The sequence below is a fragment of the Moschus berezovskii genome, chromosome 4 (assembly GCF_049115385.1).
Source record: "Moschus berezovskii isolate FMDL1 chromosome 4, NW_MosBer_1.0, whole genome shotgun sequence".
In the NCBI taxonomy this organism is placed as follows: Eukaryota; Metazoa; Chordata; class Mammalia; order Artiodactyla; family Moschidae; genus Moschus; species Moschus berezovskii.
Window position 1 is genome coordinate 55315895 of NC_142463.1, and position 26978 is coordinate 55342872.

Genomic DNA, 26978 nt, shown 5'->3' on the forward strand with positions numbered 1-26978 from the left:
CCATCCATGGGATTTTCTAGGCAATAGTACTGGAGTGGCTTGCCATTGCATTCTCCGATACTTGGGCTAGAAACATGAAATGCTACTGAGTGGAAATACAAATTGATAATCTAGGTTGGAATGTAAGCCTAGATATAAAGCAAAGACAATATTTTTGATTAGTTGTAGTTAATCATTTATCTTGCTGCTGCTGCTGCTAAGTCGCTTCAGTCGTGTCTGACTCTGTACGACCCCATAGACGGTAGCCACCAGGCTCTGCTGTCCCTGGGATTCTCCAGGCAAGAACACTGGAGTGGGTTGCCATTTCCTTCTCCAGTGCAGGAAAGTGAAAAGTGAAAGTGAAGTTGCTCAGTTGTATCCGACTCTTAGCGACTCCATGTACTGTAGCCTACCAGGCTCCTCCGCCCATGGGATTTTCCAGGCAAGAGTACTGGAGTGGGGTGCCATTGCCTTCTCCGAATCATTTATCTTAGGTAGGAACAAAGATCGGTTAATTAGCCAGTCATATTTACTGATATATATTACATATACAAAGCTACATGAAAATCTGGAGAGGATACCAAAACGGAATATGAAACGTGTTTTCTACCCTCAAGAAACTATGTGGTTAGGTAGACAATTTCCCATACAAGAAAACAGTGAGCATATATGCAAGATCAAAACTGAAATGTCATCAAGGGCTTGCTGCTAAGTTACTTTAGTCGTGTTCGACTTTGTGCAACCCCATAGATGGCAGCCCACCAGGCTCCCCCGTCCCTGGGATTCTCCAGGCAAGAACTTTCTCCAATGCATGAAAGTGAAAAGTGAAAGTGAAGTCGCTTAGTCGTGTCTGACTCTTCGCGACCCCATGGACTGCAGCCTACCAAGCTCCTCCATCTATGGGATTTTCCAGGCAAAAGTACTGGAGTGGGGTGCCATTGCCTTCTCTGCATCAAGGGCTTATATGCCAACTAATTAATATTTTCAGTTTTGAATACAGTTCTTGAGTGATTAAAATATGTGACTTTGCATAGAATTATTTCTGGTACAATAGATGGGGTTAAGTGATCTGGTATTCCAGCCTCTCTAGACCCAACTTTCATTTTTTCCAGTTTTTTCTGGAGACATCTGCAATGTCGGCAATATCAACAGAGACTTTCTTTCTCCTCTGGCATCTGGTTTGGTTCATGGTGGAGTTTGGTCCAGTGACCTGGGGAGGAAAATGAAGTCAGGTTAGGCATATATGTGGGACACGGAGGCCCAGATACCATATTCTAACTACTGAAAAATAATTGCTTAAAAACAAACTGTCAAATAATGTATGTTCTAGCTTCCTACTGTGACCAATATATTTTAATAATGATCTGAAAGGTCAGGTTCAGTATTTGAGGTTCCCAGTTACATAGAGGAGTGTAGCGGGACATGGGCAGAAACAGGTTGATGCCTGAAGCCTACCCCATCCTATTCCTCTGAAGCTCTGCTCTGTGCTCCTCCCCTTCCCCCACCTCATGCTGTGCAAAGAGTGGCTCCTGGGCCACCGGCCCCCACCCCCCACCCCACCCAGGCATACCTGTGTGCACATCAGGTGTGGGCCTGCCTTGACCCTGGGAAAAACTATGCAGTTTTTGGAACCAGACTTGGGCCCACCTGGGCAGGAAAATCCAGGATCTTGGGTATCCAGAGCATGTTCTAGAAGGGAGGGCATGAGTTCCGGGTGACCATACTCCTTGGACCTATGGAGTCCATATCTTTTCCTCAGGTCTAAGGGTAATATTGGGCTTTTCCAGGTGGCACTAGTGGTAAAGAACCCTCCTGCCAATGGAGGAGACATAAGAGATGTGGGTTTGATCCCTGGGTTGGGAAGATCCCTTGGAGAAGGGCATGGCAACCTACTCTAGTATTCTTGCCTGGAGAATCCCATGGACAGAGGAGCCTGTGGGCTAACAGTCCATGGGGTTGCAAAGAGTCAGACATGAGTATGTATGCACACATGAACCTCAATTGGAAAAACAGAAAATTTCAGGCCTGAATTGACCTAAGAGGTTAGAGAAAAGGAAAAAGCTTGATATGATGACTCAAATATGTCTGGTTTGGGCCACAGAGTATGTGATCATGATTAGTGAAATCAGGAGAAACAAAGATATTTTCAGGAGAAAGGATGAGTTTGTACAATCTCAATTTTAGTTTCCTACAGTACATTCTCTTTCTGGTAGATTGAACTGCAGATACAAATTTGGAGGTCAACATCTATTGAAACTAGAAGACTAGAAGTGGTCAATCAGGGAGAGTATGTAGGGTAGGAAGATAAGATGGCCAAGAAAAAATGCCTCGCAGAACACAGTTCCTGGAGAGTGGCTGCAGTCCATGGGGTCGCTACGAGTTGGACATGACTGAGTGACTTCACTTTCACTTTTCACTTTCACACATTGGAGAAGGAAATGGCAACCCACTCCAGTGTTCTTGCCTGGAGAATCCCAGGGACAGGGGAGCCTGGTGGGCTGCTGTCTATGGGGTCACACAGAGTTGGACACGACTGAAGTGACTTAGCAGCAGCAGCAGCACTTAGCAAAGACAGGAGAGGTACCCCAACTAGTGAAGTTGGCAACTAATGAAGGTTGATCACCATTTGGCTCTACAAGAATTGAGTTATTAATCACTGCAGCTGATAACCTTTAACACATCCTGACAGGAGGTCAGGGTGAGGTACTCTGTGCTTTGGCACATACTGGCAGAACAAGCTTTCAGATAGTTAACTATTTTCAGGAGAATTTTCTATGAAATTGGATTCTTGCATCTTTCCACACTTGAACAAGCACCAAAACCATTAATGAAGATATCTGATCCTCATGACTAGCAGCAACCTTCTGCTGAGATGTGTGCCTGCTCGTATGTACTCCCTTTGCCAAAATCACATATACACTGACCTGCCTCCTTACCTCTTCTGAGCAGTTCCTCAGAGCTCTCCAAGAGGCTGTCTCCTGGTTTATAGTCCTAAGTCTCTCAATAAAACTGACTCAGAGTTCTCACATTCAGTGTTTTTATTTCAGTTGATGGATTTGGTGACCACTATGAAATTCCAATACTTTGGCCACCTCATGCGAAGAGTTGACTCACTGGAAAAAACTCTGATGCTGGGAGCATTGGGGGCAGGAGGAGAAGGGGACAACAGAGAATGAGATGGCTGGATGGCATCACCGACTCGATGGACATGATGGAGTTTGAATGATCTCCGGGAGTTGGTGATGGACAGGGAGGCCTGGCGTGCTGTGATTCATGGGGTTGCAGAGAGTCGGACACGACTGAGCGACTGAACTGAACTGAATGGAACTAAAGGGAAACAGGGGCTTCCCAGGTGGAGCTAGTGGTAAAGAACCTACCTGCCAATGCAGGAAATGTAAGAGACGCAGGTTTGAACCCTGGGTGGGTGCAGAGAGGGGAAAATCCCCTGGAGGAAGGCATGGCAACCCACTGCAGTATTCTTGCCTGAAAAATTCCATAGACAGAAGAGCCTGGCAGGTTACAGTCCGTAGGGTCACAAAGAGTTGGACACGACTGAAGCGACTGAGCACGAACACCAGGGACCCACAGACTTCTCTCCTTTACCTGAATTCTATGTGGAGTTGGAGCCTTGCTGCCACCAGGGCCCCTAGTGCGTGTCTACCTCCTTGGTGTGTCCAGACAAATTGGAGTAAGATCTTATAAGAAGATCTTCCAATTATTGGTTGATGAACCAAAGTTTTGTTTAGTGGTACAGAACAGGCTGTCTATTTGAAAGATACTGGAATTTTCTCAGAAAGACACTGAGTGGGGTGACTAGGTGGAAGGCTGGCCTAACATCTTTCATAAATGAGGGTTGTCAGAAAGCCAGCCTCCAACCAACACTCAAGTCAGGATATACAAAACTTACATTTACAAGTACCAACTTAATTGAGAATTAAAGGAAATTTTGTCCCCCCAAATGGTCAAAATGGGCTCTTTTATTGCTTACGCAGTTAAGTTAAAAAAGCCAGCTTGATGAAATGTCTTTTCACAATCCTGATCCTAAAAGAACAAGTTCTTCTAGGAGAAACTTGCATTTCTCTTTTTGTGTTTTGAGATGTGTATATTCTACCAGGGCTCTTAGGAACTCATCTCTTATCCTAGATGATCTCCAACTCCTGAGACAGAAAAAAGGAAGGGAAAGGCCTTTTTAAATTCAGGTGAGTAAACTTAATGTATTCCAATTGTTATTTATAAACTAGTGAGTTTTATATTGTAATACTTGATTCATGGCTAAGTTTTAAAATCAAATTGTGAGATCTCTGTGTCTACAAGGATGTATATATGTTTGTGTGTATGTTAGAGATATGATATGTCTCTATCTCCAGATGGTATAACCAAAATTAACTTGGAAATGAGTTCTGTTTAGTTGATTTAACAAAAATTAAGTACTTACATCGGAGAAGGCAATGGCAAGCCACTCCAGTACTCTTGCCTAGAAAATCCCGTGGATGGAGCAGCCTGGTAGGCTGCAGTCCGTGGGGTCGCTAAGGGTCGGACAAGACTGAGCGACTTTACTTTCACTTTTCACTTTCACACATTGGAGAAGGAAATGGCAACCCACTCCAGTGTTCTTGCCTGGAGAATCCCAGGGACAGGGGAGCCTGGTGGGCTTCCGTCTATGGGGTCACACAGAGTCGGACACGACTGAAGTGACTTAGCAGCAGCAGCAGCAGCAAGTACTTACATAAATTCTGAGAAATATAAAAGAAACTAACCCAAATGATGGAGAAGGAAATGGTAACCCACTCCAGTATTCTTGCCTGGAGAATCCCATGGACGGAGAAGCCTGGTAGGCTACAGTCCACGGGGTCGCAAAGAGTCGGACACGACTGAGCGACTGAACGGAACGGAACGGAACCCAAATGAATTTCAGGTTCATATGAACTGGGAAATATTCAGTATTAAATTAATATTTGTCATTAAAGTTAGTTTAAGTTTGTTGGTTTAATACAGACATATCTTTAGAGCTATTAACATTCAGTATAATAGTATGATTGTACCTAGGTTTCAGTTCAGTTCAGTTCAGTTCAGTCCCTCAGTCATGTCCGACTCTTCGTGACCCCATGAATCACAGCACACCAGGCCTCCCTGTCCATCACCAACTCCCGGAGTTCACTCAGACTCATGTCCATCGAGTTGGTGATGCTATCCATCCATCTCATTCTCTGTCATCCCCGTTTCCTCCTGCCCCCAATCCCTCCCAGCATCAGAGTCTTTTCTAGTGAGTCAACTCGTCGCAGTCAAATAAAACCTTATTATATCTGGTGCAAAATTTATAAGGAAGAGAAATCACTTGGTATGTTAAAATTGTTTATAATTAAATTAAAATGTAAATAAGATAATAATGTAAATCAAATGCAAATTAAATGTAAATAAGATAAGAATATTTAGGTAAACTCTTTAGGAATAATTATGTTTTAGGCATATCTACTTAAAAATAGCTTCTCCAGATTTTGGAAACTTAAAATTTTAGAGTTTTACTAAATTAAGTTAAATGATGAAAGTTTATTGACTAGGTCATTCTCAAATAAAATAAGATACTGAAACATTAATTACTGAACACTGGGTTTCTTTTATAGAGAAACTAAAGATATTTAGGACTATTAACAAATATGTTTGGTGCAAAACTGGGACATTTTCTATAAGAAAGCACATGTTTTCAAACATTATGAATAATATTTAAAAATTTGCCCTTGTATAGAATGATAATGTAAAAGTTCCTAAGTGCTTACTTCTTAGTTTTCACTAGAAATTGATTTTCAGGAGTTGAGAATTCTAATTAAAATATGTGTTAAAGCTACTAGAAATAATAAGGGAAACATTTCAGTATGCAAGAATGGTAGAAATTGTATATTCAGTAGAAGATATGAGGAATGAAAATGTGTTTTGTTAAGGGAAAAGAAGGGGCTTCCCAGTTGGCTAAGTGGTAAAGAATCCCCCTGCCAATGCAGGAGACATGGGTTTGATCCCTGGGTCGGGAAGATCCCCTGGAGAAGGAATGGCAATCCACTCCAGTATTCTTGCCTGGAAAATCCCATGGACAGAGGAGTCTGGCAGGCTACAGTCCATGAGGTCACAAAGAATCAGACAGGACTTAACAACTACAACAAAAAATAATCCTTGTAAGCAGAATTGAAATATTTGTCTTTTTTCTCTACCTCATCCCTCCAGAAATTGGAAACTTTTAGGTTCCCAGCAGCCTTATCAGGTGAATAATGGACAGCTCCTGACAAGTGCAGGAATTTCAATATATCTTAGAGATTTCAAGAAGAGAGGAGTTCATACCAATTTGTAGATATCACAACTGGAATTGAGTTATTAGCCACTGCAGCTGCTGACCTTTAACACACCCTGAAAGGAGGTCAGGACACAGATTAAGAGCAAGTCTCTGCGAACACTGGTAGAACAAGGCTTCAGATAGTCAAATATTTTGAGAGGAAATTTTTTTTATAGACCTGGGTTCTTGCATCTTCCCACACTTAGAAAAGCACTAAAACCATTAATGAGGGTTCCACACAACTAGCAACAACCTTCTACCGAGATATGTGCTTGCTTGCATGTACCACCTTTGCCAAAATCACACACACACTGATCTCCCCCTCATCTGAGCAGCTCCTCAGACTATCTAAGAGGTGTCTCTTGGGCTGTGTTGTTGTTCAGTCACTAACTCATGTCTGACTCTTTGTGACCCCATGGATTGCAGCACAGCAGGCTCCTCTGTCTTCCATTATCTCCCAGAGTTTGCTCAAATTCATATCCATTGAGTCAGTGATGCTAACTACCTCATTCTCTGCTGCCCCCTTCTCCTTTTGCCTTTAACCTTTCCTAGCGCCAGAGTCTTTTCCAGTGAGTCAACTCTTCGCATCAGGTTACCAAAGTACTGGATCTTCAGCTTCAGCATAAGCCCTTCCAAGGAGTATTCAGGGTTGATTTCCTTGAGGATTGACTGGTTTGACCTGCTCGCAGTCCGAGGGACTCTCAAGAGTCTTCTCCACTGTTGGAAGGCATCTGACATTTTGTCATGTCTGACATTTCATTACTGCATGAACTGCAGGCTTCCCTGTCCTTCACTATCCTCTAGAGTTCACTCAAACTCCTGTCCATTGAGTCGATGATGCCATCCAACCATCTCATCCTCTATCACCTGTTTCTCTTCTTGCCCTCAAACTTCCCTGGATCAGGGTCTTTTACAATGAGTCAGCCACATCAAAGTATTGAAAAGTATTGAAGTGGCCACAGTATTGAAGTTTCAGTTTCAGCATCAGTCCTTGCAGTGAATATTCAGGGTTGATTTCCTTTAGGATTGACTGGTTAGATCTCCTTGCTCCAATGGGCTCTTGAGAATCTTATCCAGGACCACAGTTTGAAAGCATCAATTCTTCGTCACTCTTCAGTCCTTAGTAAATCTCCAAGTAAAACTGAAACTCAGAACTCCCATATTGTACATTTTTATCTCAGTAGACAGAATCCAAACAGAGGCATGATTTAAGAATAAAGGTGGTCAGTGCAGTCAGATACTCCAAAAGGTGAAGTAAGATAAAGACCAAAAAGTGTTCATTGTATCTGATGACTAAATGCTGACCATAGTAAGAGCAATTTCAGTGACATGTGGGGGTGAAGTCTGATCACAGGGAGTCTAAGAGCAAAGAGGAATTGAGGAAATGCAGCTAATAATTCAAGGCTGTTTTGCTCTGTTGTGAAAAGGTAGAGCTCTGTGACTGCAGGAGTGGAGGTGTGGAGGACTTGAAAACAATGCAAAATATTTGGGCTTTTGACCATCAGCAGGTGGCACCAGGTGGGGAGGAGAAAGACAAGAGTCAGCTGGTAGCTTAAGCATAGAGATCCTTGAGGAATGAAGAGATCAGAACAAGGGTCAAGTAAACAGAAGAGATTTCTTCAGAGTTTGGAGAAAGGAGGTGAATGGAGTTACAGACAAGGGGTTGGAAATTGAGGGAGTTCAGGAGTCATACTGAATGGCCTCAGTTTCCTCTGTAGAATGAGACAGGGTTTTCTGCAGAGACCAAGGAGGGCAGAGGTGGAGAAATCACTTAGGTAGAGTGCTGAACGTTTGGGAGAGAAAGGTGCCCAGGAAAAAGTAACAAGATTTACTGAGAGTTGTTGAGGGCTCACCTGAGGGTATGTGACTATAAATCTAATGTGGTACTAATCTCAAAACTTTTCCTTCCAATTCTGCCTTGCAGGGTATATGCTGCTGCTGCTGTTACGTCGCTTCAGTCGTGTCTGACTCTGTGTGACCCCCATAGACAGCAGCCCACAAGGCTCCTCTGTTCCTGGGATTCTCCAGGCAAGAACACTGGAGTAGGTCGCCATTTCCTTCTCTGGTGCATGAAAGTGAAAAGTGAAAGTGAAGTCGCTCAGTCACGTCTGACTCTTCGAGACCTCATGGACTGTAGCCTACCAGGCTCCTCCGTCCATGGGATTTTCCAGGCAAGAGTACTGGAGTGGGTTGCCACTGCCTTCTCCAATGGTACAGAGAAAAAAGATGGAGATTGACTTCCACTTAAATTCTTATCCTCTGTGTACAGACATGAAAGCATGTGGCCCGGCCACAAACATGTGAGCAGCGTTTATGACTGTTACCAGAAGGGCCATCATGTTTGTATCCTAAGATGTGGTATTCTGTAGAATCAGCATCCTAAGGCTTTTATAGAAATTGAGCCACTTTTTATTTTTTAAAGAGGGAAAAGAAGCTAGGAGATGAGATGAGGGAGTGGGTTATCAACTGAAGAACATGCGCAACCTAAAAGTTTTGAGTTAAGTTTCACTTGAGGACATTCCTCTAGCTGAGAAGCCTCTCAGATAGCTAGCTCTAAGAAACTGCTCAGAAGAGGTAAGGGAGGAGCCAGGATATATGAGTGTTTCTGTTGGATAAAAACATGTGCTGGAATATCAAAAGATTAGTGCTAATCACAAAGAACATACATTTCAAGTTAATGACTGTAGAATTTTCCTATGTAAGGGAAGATGAAAGAGTCTGGGTTCACTGAAATTATTCCTTAAGATATGCATTTTAACTATCTAGGGACACTCTCCAAAGCACAGAATGCTTCCTTGTTTTCGGCATCCTGAATTCCCCTCAGGGCACGGGGTAGGGGTAGGGTCAGCAGCAGAGGCTGATGGCTTGATCTTTGTAGAACTGGAAAGGCAGGCAACACTCCCTATCCTGAGGTCCAACTTTCATTCTCGCAGGGATCTCCAGAGGGCTGGTGGCCGCTCCGCCTGCAGGTGCAGCTCCTCCCAGTGGAGGAGGGGGCTCTGACCAGACCGGGCCCCGGCCGAAGGGCCTCTACAATTGGCCCAGCCCAGGCTGCACCTGCCTCGAGCCGACGGGCTGCTGGGCGCAAAGTCCAGGGGGCCGGTCCAGGAGGCAGCAGCCCGCTGGCAGCGCAGGTGGGCCGCCACCCTCGGCCAGGCAAGATGCCCCTGGGGCTGCGGAGAAAAAAGAAATTCAACACCAAGGAGACCTCCCGACTGGTGGAGGGCGAGCATACGGATGCGGCTGTCCGCAGCCTGCCCGGCCCTCCGGCGCCCGCCCGCAGGCTGGTTTTCCACACGCAGCTGGCTCACGGAAGCGCCACGGGCAGAGTGGAGAATTTCTCCAGCATCCAGGAGCTCTACGCCAAGATCGCGGGCGTGTTTGAGATCCCTCCGTCGGAGGTAAGCGCCAGGAGCAGGGGCTCAGCCTCTCCCACCCCTGCTGCGCAGGCTTAAATTGGCTCCGGCTGCGCTTCCCCAATTCCGGGGTCGGAAGAGGGATGGGGGTCCCTCGTGAGCGCCGCAGGTGGAGCGAGAGGGTTTTAATGGGAAGGGAAGACTGCAGTCCCAGGACCGGAGAGAGTCACGTTCTCCAGGCTCAATCTGGCTTCTGGGAAACCCAGGACGACCTTTCTTCCTCATGCAAATGAATAGGCTCTAGTAGCCCCAGATTCAGCAGCTTCAGCGGCTTTCCAGCGTCGAGATCTGGTTGGCAAATTAACACCCTTCACTTGATCTGGACCTTGCCCTGCTGCTTCCTCTGCCGGGGTGAGATGGCCACGCTGAGCATCTCCAGGATTGAGGGGCTAGGTGATGCCAAACTAGGTGATGCCTTCCAGGTGATGCCAAACTGAGCCTCACTTTGTCCCTCATATGTCATGTCCAGCACCAACACTTTGGTGTTTCCAAGAAGATGATTATTCCAAGGGTGTATAACTAAGAAAGTTATACTGAACTGCATGGGACTAGTTGACAGAAATTTCAGAGGGGCGAGCTCTACATTTGACACCGTATTCTTGAAAGGGGACTGAAATTTGCCTTAATTAGATTGATGGCATGTGTGCCAGGAACTAGAGTTTGTTATAGCTACTTTCAGAAGACATTTATGTGACGTTTTATACTTAACAAGCTAGCTGCAAATGCAGCTGTGAGAAGTTAGTCTAAGAAAGTATTTTGTCAACATTTCAAGGAGAAGCACAAGGTCTTGAGGCCCTGAAAGCCTCCCTGGTTGCTTAGGGGGTAAAGAATCTGCCTGCCATGCAGGAGATCTGGGTTTATCCCTGGATGGCAAAGATCCCCTGGAGAATGGAATGGCTACTCACTTCAGTATTCTTGCCTGGAGAATTCCATGGACAGAGAAACTTGACGGGCCACTGGGTCGCAAAGAGTCAGACACGACCTGAGCTATTAACACTTTGTTGCCCTGAACTCTTGGGAGTACATAGAACTATCTTTGGCTGTCTGTCCTTTAATGTTGTTTATCAGATCGGTTCAAGTGCAATAGAGATAAAGACAAAATTCCACGATGAGATGAAAGAGAGATTGAAGCTAACCTTTCAGGGTTCCCAGGCGCTGAGGGGCAGGCAAATCACAAGCCCCTTCTGTGAGTTTCAGTTCAAAAAGTACTCTTGCAGGAGTAATGTTTTTGATTTTCTCTAGGGGAGGTAGGTCATTTGGGTAGTTAAGTACAGGATTTGGAGACTGATAAACCAGGCTGTGGATCCAGGTTCTACCAGTTACTAGCTGGGTGGCTTTGAACAAATTTAATTTCTCTCAGTTTCAGCCATTTGTAAAATAGAGGTAAAAGCCCCTACCTTGAAGGGTTATTGTGAAGACTAGAGCGCATAAAGAAACATCAGATTGCACTGGCATATGGTCAGTGCTTTATATATAGTAACTATTAATAATATCATTAATACTTAACAATTAAATGAGGGGGCTGAGATAAAATGTGACTGGCTTTTGGCTACGGTCACATAACTAGTAACAAAAAGGCTGGGCCATTATTTAAACTTGGATCTTCTGGTTTCTAAGCTAAGTGAGCCTGTTGCTGCTGCTGCTGCTGCTAAGTCACTTCAGTCATGTCTGACTCTGTGTGACCCCATAGACGGCAGCCCACCAGGCTCCCCCGCCCCTGGGATTCTCCAGGCAAGAACACTGGAGTGGGTTGCCATTTCCTTCTCCAATGTGTGAAAGTGAAAAGTGAAAGTGAAGTCGCTCAGTCATGTCCGACCCTTAGCAACCCCACGGACTGCAGCCTACCAGGCTCCTTCATCCATGGGATTTTCTAGGCAAGAGTACTGGAGTGGCGTGCCATTGCCTTCTCCGAGTGAGCCTGTTAGCGTTCTTAATTGACAACTTTAAACTTCTCTCCTGTAACTACGGACTCCAGATTTATTTACTTTGCATTGTCTTCGACATCATAATGTGTTATTATTTTGAGCTCAAGATGCATGACTTTACTTAATCCACTTAATACCTGAGAAGTATTATTATTAGCTCTGCTTCATAGATAGAAAATTAATGCTTTGAGGTTTAGAAAATTTTCAAAATTTGTGTTTCACAAACACAAATTACATGTGTTTGTGAGGCTGTTTTTTTGGCTGCCCTTCAAGGCATATCGGATCTTAGTTTCCTGACCAGTTATTGAACCCATGCCTACCGTGCAGAAGTGTAGAATCAACCACTGGACTTCCAGGGAAGTCCCTAAAATCGGGGTTTTTTTCTGGTTCCAAATTCCATGAGGTTATATTGCTATATTGCTTCCCACGTTTTCCAGAGTGTCTCAGTAATAGCTTGACAACCATGTTCAGCATTTTTGGTTTCCAATGCACTGACTTGCATTAGAATTTCAAGACAAACAGTGGGTGTTTTGATGTGTTTATCAAAGTTCATAAATTTTGTAACCCTAGGCATATATGTTGTTGTTTTGTCATTAAGTCATGTCTGACTCTTTGTGACCCCATGGGCTGTAGCTTGCCAGGCTCCTCTGTCTATGGGATTTCCCAGGCAAGAATACTGGAGTGGGTTGCCATTTCCTACTCCAGAGGACCTTCCCAACCCAGGGATCGAATCCGGGTCTCCTGCCTTACATCTGAGCTACCAGGGAAGCCCCATATGTTAGTATGTTTATGTATATAAACAATGCAGTTTTTCCATTTGGATTAAAAAGAGTTAAGTATATTCAATTGGAATTCCATCACCTCCACTAGCTTTGTTCGTAGTGATTGATGCTCTCTAAGGCCCACTTGACTTCACATTCCAAGATGTCTGGCTCCAGGTGAGTGATCACACCATCGTGATTATCTTAATCATGAAGATCTTTTTTGTACAGTTCTGTGTATTCTTGCCACCTCTTCTTAATATCTTCTGCTTCTGTTAGGTCCATACTATTTCTGTCCTTTATCGAGCTCATCTTTGCAAATTTGGAAAACTCAGCAGTGGCCACAGGACTGTAAAAGGTCAGTCTTCATTCCAATCACAAAGAAAGGAAATGCCAAAGAATGCTCAAACTACCGCACAATTGCACTCATCTCACATGCTAGTAAAGTCATGCTCAAAATTCTCCAAGCCAGGCTTCAGCAATATGTGAACCGTGAACTTCCAGATGTTCAAGCAGGTTTTAGAAAAGGCAGAGGAACCAGAGATCAAATAGCCAACATCTGCTGGATCATGGAGAAAGCAAGAGAGTTCCAGAAAAACATCTATTTCTGCTTCATTGACTATGCCAAAGCCTTTGACTGTGTGGATCACAATAAACTGTGGAACATTCTGAAAGACATGGGAATACCAGACCCCCTGACCTGCCTCTTGAGAAACCTGTATGCAGGTCAGGAAGCAACAGTTAGAACTGGTCATGGAACAACAGACTGGTTCCAAATAGGAAAAGGAGTGCGTCAAGGTTGTATATTGTCACCCTCCTTATTTAACTTCTATGCAGAGTACATCATGAGGAACACTGGGCTGGAAGAAGGACAAACTGGAATCAAGATTGCTGGGAGAAATATCAATAACCTCAGATATGCAGATGACACAACCCTTATGGCAGAAAGTGAAGAGGGATTAAAAAGCCTCTTGATGAAAGTGAAAGAGGAGAGTGAAAAGTTTGGCTTGAAGCTCAACATTCAGAAAACGAAGATCATGGCATCTGGTCCCATCACTTCATGGGAAATAGATGGGGAAACAGTGTCAGATTTTATTTTTTTGGGCTCCAAAATCACTGCAGATGCTGATTGCAGCCATGAAATTAAAAGACGCTTACTCCTTGGAAGGAAAGTTATGACCAACCTAGATAGCATATTAAAAAGCAGAGACATTACTTTGCCAACCAAGGTCTGTCTAGTCAAGGCATGGTTTTTCCCGTGGTCATGTATGGATGTGAGAGTTGGACTGTGAAGAAAGCTGATCGCCGAAGAATTGATGCTTTTGAACAGTGGTGCTGGAGAAGACTCTTGAGAGTCTCTTGGACTGCAAGGAGATCCAACCAGTCCATTCTAGAGGAGATCAATCCTGGGTGTTCATTGGAAGGACTGATGCTAAAGCTGAAACTCCAATACTTTGGCCACCTCTTGAGACGAGTTGACTCACTGGAAAAGAGTCTGATGCTCGGAGGGATTGGGGGTGGGAGGAGACGGGGACGACAGAGAATGAGATGGCTGGATGGCATCACCGACTCTGTGGACATGAGTTTGAGTGAACTCTGGGAGTTGGTGATGGACAGGGAGGCCTGGCGTGCTGTAGTTCATGGGGTCGCAAAGAGTCGGACCCTACTGAGCGACTAAACTGAACTGAAGTAAATTCAGGATAAAGTATATGCATCATCATAGAATATGTCAAAGTTTCAATAGTTACTTTTTAAAATGATTAATTTTTGGCTGTGCTGGGTCTTCATTGCTGCACACGACTTTAGTTGTGGTGAGCTGGGGCTACTCTAGCTGTGGTGCATGGGCTTCTCATTGTGGTGGCTTCTCTTGTTGCAGGGCATGGGCTCAAGCTGTGGGCTTCAGCAGTTGCAGTACATGGGCTCAATAATTGCAGCACATGAGTTTAGTTGCCTCGTGGCATGTGGGATCTTTCTGGAACAGGGATGGAATTCATGTGTCCTGCATTGGCAGGTGAATTCTTAACCATTGGACCATCAAGAAAGTCCTCAATAGTTACTTTTGAAACAAGTAATTTATTATAATAAAATGGACACCAGTGAGATCCATTTGTCATCCCATCCTCCCAGCAAGAGGAATAGTGGTATAAACTTGAGATGTCAATGGGGAGGAAAACCCCCAAACAAAAAATTTCTCCCTTTTATATGCTTAAATCAAAAGTCCTGCCTTTTCTCTAGAGAGGTGACTCTAAGGATACAAATGGCACTGTCTGAAGAGCTGTACTTTCTCTGCTAAGGAAGAAAGGGAAGGCTGTAGCCTGACCTGATGGCAGGTGTAGCAGATCCAGGTGGATTTACTGGGAGTCTACAATGTGCCCCTGGCTGTGCCAGGTGTGTAAGTCTACATGGTGGTCATCCCATCCTTGCCATTGCACTGAGGCAAGATTCTTTTCATTTTGCCATTGAGCTAAATGAGGCTCTGAGAAGCCAAGCAGCTTGCCTAGAGTCACGGGACTGACGTGGGGTGGAGTTGGAATTTGAAATGTTTCCTGGTTCCAAGTTCACTACATAGCAGCCATGGGATTCTCAGTAACTTCATTTGAATTCCAAATACAAACCAGCAAAACTTCTTTTTTAAACAAATGATCTTTTCAAGCAAAGCCTCAGACTCAACCACAAAAATACTTGCTGCCTCAGAAAGAGGCTGTTGTGAATCTGATAATTATGGATTTCACCTATTTCCTGGTTCCTGAAGTAGGAAGCTAACGAAAGCTATGGGTTCTTGCAGGGTGCAGTCTGTAACCATTACCTTGAAACAGATGGCCAATTATGCAAAAAAATCTCTTACAGCTGATATCATTTTTCTAAACAACTAAATGAGCAGTTTAGTAAAGAGAAAAAAGAAAATCTCATCTAAAAGAACAGTTAACTCATAAATACTGGGTCACTCTTACAAAAAGTTTTTAACACCATCTTTTAAAATATTCAGGATTCATTTGAGTTGGTCACTACACTCGAGCTGTGGTCATAAAACTTGTTGAAGGGCATTTTGATTATCTGAACCACTGTAATTGTTTGACAAGCAGTTTGTGTCTCGATGAGCTTTCTTAATTCTCTATTATGTGGAAAGATTGTAGGAAAAGAGTGAATTTGAAAGATATTAAGAAATAAATTTTGTTAGATACTTTGCATATCCAGAAACTGAAACCTCTAAAGATTTCTGAAATGATTAACTTTGATTTAGTTATATTAGTTTGTATTTTGTATGTGTATGTTTGTATGTGATGTGTAATAATACAAAGTAATTTGTTGATTGAACGGGTCAAGCAAATTCGGCCCCTTGTCTCTCAATACTTAAAGCAGTCAAATACAACAATGTACTTGGGAAGCAGAAAAGGCAAAAATTGTGATTTTTTTATTTCAAGCTGTATATTCAACATGCAATCATGCTGCTGCTGCTGCTAAGTCGCTTCAGTCGTGTCCGACTCTGTGCGACCCCATAGACGGACATCCCACCTGGCTCCCCTGTCCCTGGATTCTCCAGGCAAGAACACTGGAGTGGGTTGCCATTTCCTTCTCCAATGCATGAAACTGAAAAGTGAAAGTGAAGTCACTCAGTCGTGTCCAACTCTTCGTGACCCCATGGACTGCAGCCTACCAGGCTCCTCCGCCCATGGGATTTTCCAGGCAAGAGTCTAGAGTGGGGTGCCATCGCCTTCTCTGGCAATCATGCTATTTGTCTTAAAAAATGAAACAATCTTTTTCTTGTCACCTGCTCCCATCCCTCACACTATTACCCCATTTCTTCTTTATCGCAAAACTCAAAAGTTGCTATCTCCATTGAGATAACATTTCTAATCTCATTTCTCTGTTCAAGGCTGATAGCTCCTCATCTTACTTAGAGCAAAAGTCAACATCCAATGATGGTTACAGGCCCTGGGGCCACTCTGTCATCACTGTTCTTTATGCTCCAGCCAGTTAGGTCTCCTGGTGAGTCCTTGAACTCTAGAGCCTTAGGGCTTTTGCATCTTTCCCAGAATCTATCCCTCCTTAGCAGAATGCACTTCCTTTTTTTTTTGCCACACACCACCCAGTTTGAGGGATCCTAGTTCCTTGACCAGGGATCAAACCTGCACCCTCAGCAGTGAAAGCTCAGAGTCCTAACCATTGGTCCACCAGAGAATTCCCAGAATGTTCTTCCTTAAGTCATCTCTAACATTGCCTTCTCACTGAGACTGGTTCTGATCATTCCACTTAAAATTACAGTGCCCCTAAAAAAAGGAGAACAAAACCCCTAAATTATAGCACCTCCTGTTCCCTTCAGCACTTAGTTTCCTCCATTGATACTAACATCTTATGTATATTTAACTTGTCTTTTTCCTCTCCCATATACTAGAGTATAAGCTCCACAATATTTCTACTTCATTGACTATGCCAAAGCCTTTGACTGTGTGGATCACAATAAACTATGGAACATTCTGAAAGACATGGGAATACCAGACCACCTGACCTGCCTCTTGAGAAACCTGTATGCTGGTCAGGAAGCAACAGTTAGAACTGGTCATGGAACAACAGACTGGTTCCAAATAGGAAAAGGAGTACGTCAAGGCTGTATATTGTCACCCCGCTTATTTAACTTATATGCAGAGTACATCATGAGGAACGCTGGGCTGGAAGAAGCACCAGCTGGAATCAAGATTGCCGGGAGAAATATCAATAACCTCAGATATGCAGATGACACCACCCTTATGGCAAAAAGTGAAGAGGAACTCAAAAGCCTCTTGATGAAAGTGAAAGAGGAGAGTGGAAAAAGTTGGGTTGAAGCTCAACATTCAGAAAACAAAGATCATGGCATCTGGTCCCATCACTTCATGGGAAATAGATGGGGAAACAGTGGAAACAGTGTCAGACTTTATTTTTTTGGGCTCCAAAATCACTGTGGATGCTGATTGCAGCCATGAAATTAAAAGACACTTACTCCTTGGAAGGAAAGTTATGACCAACCTAGATAGCATATTAAAAAGCAGAGACATTACTTTGCCAACCAAGGTCTGTCTAGTCAAGGAATGGTTTTTCCCGTGGTCATGTATGGATGTGAGAGTTGGACTGTGAAGAAAGCTGATCGCCGAAGAATTGATGCTTTTGAACAGTGGTGCTGGAGAAGACTCTTGAGAGTCTCTTGGACTGCAAGGAGATCCAACCAGTCCATTCTAGAGGAGATCAATCCTGGGTGTTCATTGGAAGGACTGATGCTGAAGCTGAAACTCCAATAGTTTGGCTACCTCATGCGACGAGTTGACTCACTGGAAAAGAGTCTGATGCTCGGAGGGATTGGGGGTGGGAGGAGACGGGGACAACAGAGAATGAGATGGCTGGATGGTATCACCGACTCGATGGACATGAGTTTGAGTGAACTCTGGGAGTTGGTGATGGACAGGGAGGCCTGGCGTGCTGTAGTTCATGGGGTCGCAAAGAGTCGGACACAACTGAGCAACTGAAGTGAACTGAACTGAAAGCTCCACAAAGAATTTTGTCTATTTTATTTTCTGATGCAGCCCACAATTCTAGAATTGTACTTGAAACAGTTGGAGTTCAAAATACTTGTTGAATAAAAGATTCCTCATGAAAATATGGTATTTAAAATCCTGTATCTTTAGCATAAAGCTTTAGTACTGATTACGATACTGGTATCTTATGTATGTGTTAATTTTTTTTTTTTTAATACTATAGTGTGAGGAAAGAAACTAGCCTTTGAGGGGGTTAGGCATGAAGAGCATCACTCATATTTTGACTGGGGAGTAGTAAGAGGGTAAAGTATGGAGACTGAGAAGCTAAGTAAAAATGACTTGGATCCAATGTTTACATGTCCACAAATTCCAGAAATTGCAAAGCTGGAATCTGTTTGTAAGTAGAATGCTTCCTAAGTAAGTTACAGTGTATGGGGTGCTGTCTTGTGAAACCTTCCAGAAACTGAAACTGCTTGCTTTTCTCAACTTGCTGACGCCAGCCCTGGGCCCCTGTGGAAGTCAGTATTCTGTCATCGTGGCACTTTCTGGAGGCTGTGAACAGTGCTGCAGACTTGATCATTTCCCAGCAATGCAGATAACTGGCAAGTTGAACAGTGTCTTTCTGGTTCCCACATGAGAAATCTAGAAAGATAGAACAAAATGGGGCTCATTGACTTGTATACTGCTCTCCTAGGAAAAACAGTAAAAACACAGGTAAATGAAGGAATTGGGAGTTTGGTGTGCACTTTATCATTGAGATCTGAGGATTATGAAGCAAGCCCAACAACACTGAGCCGAAAGAGTATGAGAAAGAGAAATTCAGCTCCCGACATCTGGGAGCTGACCTGCCACTCACAGGCAAATCTTGATGGTTTCATGTTGGACATGATAATTTCACAGAATATCAGCATCAGAAGGGACCATTCTGTGACTGTGGTGGGTCAGACAGAAATAAGGCTACTCTGTAATCATGTCTGAACAGAGACAAAAGTGCAAACATTGCCCATACCACAAAAATAATCAGGCATCCCCTTGCCTTGACTAATATAGGTGACTGAAGCTCCTTTTACCAACCACAGCTTTACTTTTGACAGTTTTTCCCACCTTGTAATAGGTTTTCTAGGATATTGAGTCATAGATTTGGCCCCACTTCCTGATAGCAAGTTCAAGCTGCCCTAACATCACCTGACACAAGCCCAAATCTTTTCTAATACCCTCCTACTCAGACTCTCCCCACAGTTCTCCATGATGTGCTGTCTCCTTTGTTGCAAGGGACAGTAAACTAGAAATGAGAATTCCTGGTGGCTTTTGGCTGGGAGGCATTGACAGTGTCTTCTTACAATGCAGATTCTAAAGGGGCACCCTGAATATGATTTCCCTGATTCCACCCATCCTTTATTTTTTTCTTTTAAAAGTTTTTTGGTCATGCCACACAGTGTGTAGGATCTTAGTTCCCTGACCAGGGGTTGAACCCTTGTCCCTGCACTGGAAGTGGGGGTCTTAACCATTGGACTGCTAGGAACTGTCCCACACCCATCCTCTATTTCAATATTGATGCTCTGATCATACCAGTCGCAAAAAATTACAGGGCTCCCAGTTACTGTCTTATTCCTTTCAGGCTGCTATAAAAAAGTAACACCAACTGGGTAGCTTATAAAAAACAAAAACTTATTACTCACAGTTCTGGAGGCTGGGAACTCTAAGATCAAGGTGCCAGCAAGGTTACCTCTGAAGGCTCAGTTTCCTAGTTCATCACTAACACCTTCTTTCTGTGTCCTCACTTGGTGAAAGGGGCTAAGGATCTCTCTGGAGCCTCTGTGATCAGGCACTAATCCCATTTATGAGAGTTCCACCCTCATAATTTGAGCAACACCCAAAGACCCCACCCATTGACACTAGGATTTCAACATTTGAATTTTGGGAGAGGGAAGATAAACATTCACACCATACCACTTACAAATAACCCCCACCAGCCAAATGTTTTCTAGTCTGGCCTGCCTGCCTAGAGACCTGCCTCGTGTGTGCTTAAGTCTCATGTCCTTACAACATTTTTAATCCAGAATATTTAACTGTTTAATTCCTCTGTGCCTTTTCTCTTGATGTTCTCACTTCTTTGTTCTGATAGCTCCTGCTCACCTCTCGAGTCTCCACTGTCACCTCCTTGAAGAAGCCTTCTTTGTGAATCTGTCAACCTAGCCATGTTTAATACCCACAACTGCATATTTTAACATAGCATTAGCACATAGAATTTAGTTACTTCCCTATCTCTTTCTGAGGGCTGGGAGGATTTTTTTTCTTAAAATCTCATTTTCAAAGTTGCTAGATGGCTTAGATGCTCCATTAAAGTTTAATAAATAAAAGTAGATGATGGAAGATATATGTATATGTCAGACCTCGTTGCTATGAGGAGGATAAGAAATGGGTTTAAGATTGTTGCTCTCTGTTCTGGAGATCCTCTGAAGTAGGTGTGTAAACAACTGTAGAATCAAGTCAGAACCCCTCCCCAAGCCTCTGCTACCTCACAGACAGATGGTGGCCCCTTTGCCATCCCCCGCCCTGCTCCCACCCCTCCAGACATCCTGAATGCACGTGGGAGTCTCTTGCAGGTGGTAAGAGATGGACACACTCAGGTTACCTTGGACAACGTGTATGTATTTGTTGGGACATACAGGGAGGTGAGGAAGCCCAGAATCACCTCTGCAGCTGGACAATCCAGTTCCGTAGACTGCTGGAATATCACTCATGCTTGCCCGGCTGAAAGCAGTAACTTTAGACTCTGGGAAACCTTCCCTCTCTGTCACTCTCTCCCTACTTCTTCCTCTTTTATTTTAAAATTTTCTTTATTTGTCTACCTTTTATCTGTTTCGGCTGTGCTGGGTCTTTGTCACTTTGCACAGGCTTTCTCTAGTTGTGGCGTGTGGGCTACTCATCGTTGTGGTGTGAGGACCTCTCATTGCAGTGGCTTCTCTTGTTACTGAGCACAGGATCTAGGTGCACGGGCTTCAGTAGTTGCAGCACTCCGGCTTCGTAGTTGAGATGCGGGGGCTCAGTAGTTGGGGTGCACAAGCTTAGTTGCTCTGCGGCATGTGAAATCTTCCTGGACCAGGGATCGAACACGTGTCCCCCACATTGGCAGGCAGATTCTTATCCACTGTACCGGCAGGGAAGTCCCTCTTACTCTGTTCTTGACTATCTCTCCTCTCATCTGATTTTGCTCCTTTAAGGCCCTTATTGCCTCCTCTTTGTGTCTTTGAGTTTTGGCCTCTGTATTTGGGTCCCACTCTGTCTCAAACTTGAACTGCTTGAGAATGAGTTTCTGTTGGTGAGTCAGGATACAGGACAGGTGGGGCAAAGGTGGCCTGTGGGTCAGTGCTCGTCTCTGGTCCAGTGTAGGTCCTGGTACAAAGGCAGATGAACAGCAGATAAGGAGTCCTGTTGGAGAGGACACTGGTGAGAATATGTAGCCTGAGACTTCTTGATTTAGGGGTGTTGCAGATATCTTCCACGGCTTGCACAGTACATGAGACTATTCTTAGTTCTCTGACTTTTATCTATTGTTCTTCCCTTTACCTGGAAAAATTTCCATGATTCTTTCCCCATTTACTCTGTTAAAAGATAAACTGAGCCTTAAAAAAATTGAGTATATTTGAGCAAAAATTGATTTGGGCAGCGGCAAAAACCAGAAGGGGTTAGGGTGTGCTCTGCCAACAGGAGTCAGAGGCAAGGTTTTTATACAGGAGTGTGTGCGTGCATGCTCAGTTGTATGTGACCCTTTGCAACCCTATGGAGCCTACCAGGCTCCCCTGTTCATGGAATTTTCCAGGCTAGAATACTGGAGTGGGTTGCCATTTCCTACTTCAGGGGATCTTCCTGATCCAGGAATCAAACCTGCCTCTCTGGCATCTCCTGCACTGGCAGGTGGATTCTTTACTGCTGTGCCACCTGGAAAGCCCGATTTAGTTATATGTGTACATATATCTTTTCTTTTTCAGATTATTTTCCCATATAGGTTATCACAAAGTATTGAATAGAATTCCCTATGCTATACGGTAGGTTCTTATTTATTTTTTAATATATAGTAGTGTGTGTATGTTAAACATAACCTCCTAATTTATCCCTCTCTCTTCCCCTATCTTCCCTCTTTGGTAACCAAGATGAAGTGTTTTAAACTCAATAAAAATCTTGGGAAATAGAATGCCATGTGTATGATTCAGTAAGATACAGTAATATGAATTGAAATAAAATTTTAGGAGCTAAGGCATTTTCTGCTTTTGTGACATCAAATATGTTTCTTATACATTTGGGATCGTGGTATCACACAATTTCTTTTGTAGTTACCTCAAAACTTTTCAGATATAAACATGAGAACTATAATCAATATATAAGATATATTCCTAATCCAGCCTGTCTCATCTCTTGACCTCCTCTTCAGTGTTATTAATTACAACCTACCTTCCCTTCCATTTGTTGGCTCTTAGTTAATGAGCCAGAGAAGGCAGTGGCACCCCACTCCAGTACTCTTTCCTGGAGGATCCCATGGACGGAGGAGCCTGGTAGGCTGCAGTCCATGGGGTCGCTAATAGCCGGACACAACTAAGCGACTTCACTTTCACTTTTCACTTTCATGCATTGGAGAAGGAAATGGCAACCCACTCCAGTGTTCTTGCCTGGAGAATCCCAGGGACGGGGGAGCCTGGTGGGCTGCCATCTATGGGGTCGCACAGAGTTGGCCACAACTGAAGTGACTTAGCAGCAGCAGCAGCAGTTAATGAGCATATCTGTGTTTGACCAAAGGCTGCCAAAGGAAAATGGTTTCTGTGGTTTTGTTTTATTCATTCACTAAATCTCCAAGCAGAAATAACTCTCTGAAGCAGAAGTCCCCAGTGGAGCTACATAGTAAATGTTATTTAAAACCAATTTTTAATTTAATTGAAAAACTAATATATGTACTTAATGGAAAGGGTATCCACTTTTTTTGGAGGGAGTAAGTGGGAACCATAGTTCCCTAGTCCTCTTTCCCCAGAAGCATCTGGCTTGGCCACTTTTTGGACCATCTTTATAGAAAAATAAAATTTGTGAATTTATAAGTATGTGTGTGAAAGTAAATGCATATCTATGTGGATGTAAACCTCCTTTCTACTTTTAACCAAATTAGGAGTGTACACTATATCTATTCTGTACAGTTGCTAGTAGCAGAAGCAAAAAAGTGGACCTAACACTGAAGCCTGGGGATGACAAGAGTCACTTCAGTCTTTTCAGGGTCACAGAGGGCCATCAGGGTGTCATTCACGTCAGGAGAGCTGATATTGTGTCTTTAATGGCAGTGAGCCAATTTTTAGTAATTTCTAAGAAGCCTGTCTTCTGAAAATGTTTCCTGTACTTTTGCTTCTCTGTGTCTCCTTATGATAAACCCCTATCACCTGACGTAACTAGAGGTATTCATTTTTTAAAAAAATTGAAGTATAGTTGATGCACAGCATTATGTTTCAGGTATACAGCACAGTGATTCACAATTTTTAAGGTATATCCCATTTTTAGTTATTATAAAATGTTGGCTATATTCCTGGTGTTTTACAATGTATCCTTGTGGATTATTTTTTATATATAGTAGTTTGTGTGTCTTAGTCCCCTTTCCCTATCTTTCTCTCCCTCCTTCCCTCTCTCTCCAGGGAACTAATAGTTTGTTCTCTATATTTGTGAGCCTGTTCTTTTTTTTTTTCCCCTTTATTAACTAGTTTATTGTACTTTTTTTAGAGTCCACATATAGGTGATATCATATGGCATTTCTTTTTTTCTGTCTGACTTATTTCACTTAGCGTAATACCCTCCAGGTCTATCCATGTTGCTGAAGTGCCAAAATTTTATTCTTTATGGCTGAGTAGTATTCCACTGTATGTATACACCACATCACCTTTATCTATTCACATATAGGTTGTTTCCATTTTTTGGCAGTTGTAATTAATCCTTCTGTGAATTTTGGTGTACATCTAAAGGTGTTCTTTGAAACTATTTATTCAATAAAGCAACTAACAAATACTTTTGGGCTAGATAACTTGCCGAGGTAAAGAAAAGAGGAAGACAACCTAGAATGGATGACTGTCACTGTTTCTCTGTATTGTGATCCAAAAACTGCTTTTTTTTCTCACTGTCTTAAAACTCTAGCTTTTGGGGTGTGCCGAGTACTCTGAAGTTTTGGTGATTAAAATGTGGAGTAGGAAGTTGAAGCTTGGACATGGCTAATACCAGGGAGGTCCTATGGCTTCTAGAGATTAGTGAAAGGATAGAAAGGATCTTAGCTCTTGTCAGTGATAGAATATTTGCCTTTTAGGGACGTATTTGGCCCCAGTTAGTAGTGGCTAGGAGAAGGCAATGGCACACCACTCCAGTACTCTTGCCTGGAAAATCCCATGGGCGGAGGAGGCTAATAGGCTGCAGTTCATGGGGTCACGAAGAGTCAGACACGGCTGAGTGACTTCACTTTCACTTTTCAGTTTCATGCATTGGAGAAGGAAATGGCAACCCACTCCAGTGTTCTTGCCTGGAGAATCCCAGGGACGGGGGAGCCTGGTGGGCTGCTGTCTATGGGGTCTCACAGAGTCGGACATGAGTGAAGTGACTTTGCAGCAGCAGCAGCAGTAGTGGCTAAGAGGCTCAAGAACACTAGCACTCCAGAAAGTGCATCTGCTGTTGTATAAAAATCTCCATGGAGATAATCAAAGCACACGTAGAGGAAAAGTTCCAACCTTAAAAAAAAAGAAAAGGCTAAAATCCAGGATCTATATCTCAGTCTGTAAAAGTCACAGGTTTTTAAGTTACAGTGTTAACTTTAAGTGGTCTTAACAAGACTGAAGAAATGATAATTCTGTATTCATTTTTGGAACAATTTGCATAGCCATATATTGCATTAAGTAGTAGTGTTTGTAGTAGTGTTTGTGTGATTGGCGTTAACAACCTGTTCTTCATGATCTAGGGCCAGAATGTAACTTGAACCTTCTCATATCTGATACTAACAATGTGTTCTGGGTGTAGTTAAGTATTAGGTACTGATTGTGATTTGTTACTCCCTTTCTCCTTCTGTATTCTTTATACTTCCTTCTTCCTATCTTAATTTTCCTGTCTTTTTGTCAAGGTAAGTGGGGGAGGGAAGCACAACTTGAGCACTGAGAAGGGAGTTACTGTTGAACACCTACCATTACTACTTAACCTGTGCTATTTTGTCTGAAATAGCAGTTAACGCACCCCCAGAAATGACTGTGATTGATAGATGAGGCAACTGTAGCTCAGAACAAAAATAAACTACTCAAATCATGTAGTCCAAAGAGATACCTATATCCTTTATCTTATGTTTGTCAAACTCCTAGCTCATGCTCTTTCCTTTATACAAGTGGTTCTTAACCTTAGTGGACCCAAAGTTTCCCTGTAATAACAAATATTTTGTGGCATCATTTTTGCTTATCCTGAAATAAATATTTAAACAATAACATCTACCTATGTATATAAAACTTCAAAAATTAATATATTCCTTAACAGTAATACTAGAAACAAATATGGATTTCAATGCAAATACTTGGGAAAACTATCTTAGAAGACATAAAGAAGCAGTCAGTTGCTTGTACCTATACTTAATAGCTAATAAATTTAAATTTAAAAAGAATAGGACAATAGGAATAAGACACGAATATTTTGATTCTGTTATCTTTTGCTCTCTAAATATTTGTAAATATTCATAGAACTATATAATGTAACAATAATAGGAGCGGCTGATATGTTTTCTGTTAAATTCAAATAACATGGACAACACTGCTGTTAGGGACTTGACTTTCTGAGAGGATGAACAACTCTTGATAAGGTTCTACGCAAATAAGAAAGGCTTTCCTTGGTTTACGTGGTAATTGCAATCTAGGGAAACTCATAACAAAGCCTACTTTATCTGTAACACAGAGGATCTAGGTTTTAATCACTATATATATATAGTCTCTTCCCAACATGAATCTCTAGTAGGACATTTGAAAATCATGCAGGGGACTTCACTGGTGGTCCAGTAGCAAAGACTCTGTACTCCCAATGCAGGGGGCCCAGGTTCAATCCCTGGTCAGGGAACTAGATCCTGCATGCAACTAGGGCTCAGAACAGCCAAAAAAAAAAAAAAGGGAGAGAGAGAAAATCATGCAGAATGCCAAACAGCTCTTCACTGAGCTGAACCTCTCTGAGAATAGAGTTCACTCAGTATCCTTACCTCATCCTCTACCTCTCCCAGTGCCAATGGTGTCACATAATCATTGTAACAACCAATAAAACTCCCACAACATTTCAAACAGTTTTCCAGTATCACGCCACCCACCCACTGGCACCGTTGCTTTATGCCAGTTTGCTTGAGGTTAAGCACTTGCTCTGTGTGATGAAGCTAGGCAGCAAAGGAGGGGTGGCGGGCAAAATGGGAAAGCAACAGGAAGGGAAAAACAGTAGAAAGGCCTCCTGCTTTACATTTTTAGTTTTAGGATCAGTCTTATAGGATTGTAATTATACAGAGTGAAACATGGCTGGTTAAATTTGTGATTCCAAGCTTTTGCAATAGCTCAAAGCTACATATCTGCTGTGGCTATTTCACAGGCTTGTAGGATCCTATGATAGATAGTCAGGGTGGCAGACAGCAGTGCTTTAGGTCAGTCTAATGGGGAGGGGCTTTCAGGGTAGGATGGTGTGCCCTGAGTTTGTCACTGATTCAAACTCAGAGATGTCACTGAAGAGCTTCAATTTCCTCACCTGGAAAATTGAGTAATGAAATCGAACCTGGAAAATATACAAATAATGCCTGCCTTATAGGAGTGTTGTTAGAACTGAATGAAATAGCATATTAGGTATCTAGAACAATGATTCAATAAATGTTAGTTCTCATTCCTTCTTTTCCTCAAAAAAGATGCTTTTTAGGCAATTTTTGACTAATCTTTTGTAATTTTTTCCTTTTAATTTTTCTATTCTAGACCTGTACAATTTCATCCTCCTACTTTTTGCCTAATTCCAGAAAGTATGGAAAGCAAATTTAAAAGTTTGTCTCTATACATGATTCTCAAACT

General features: G+C 42.9%; 1 protein-coding gene across 2 annotated transcripts in view; it reads left to right on the plus strand.

Annotated features, from left to right (window-relative positions):
• The first annotated feature begins 9287 nt into the window (after window positions 1-9287).
• Window positions 9288-26978, plus strand: part of GIPC2 (GIPC PDZ domain containing family member 2) — a 106520-nt gene continuing 88829 nt past the window's right edge. Inside the window, exon 1 of one of the 2 annotated variants that reach the window (XM_088835424.1) lies at window positions 9288-9699. In XM_088835424.1, the coding sequence (XP_088691550.1) occupies window positions 9460-9699 (240 nt within the window). In that variant the 5' untranslated portion in view covers window positions 9288-9459. The remainder of the gene's footprint in view (window positions 9700-26978) is intronic. The other variant, XM_055401326.2, reaches the window with a different exon arrangement.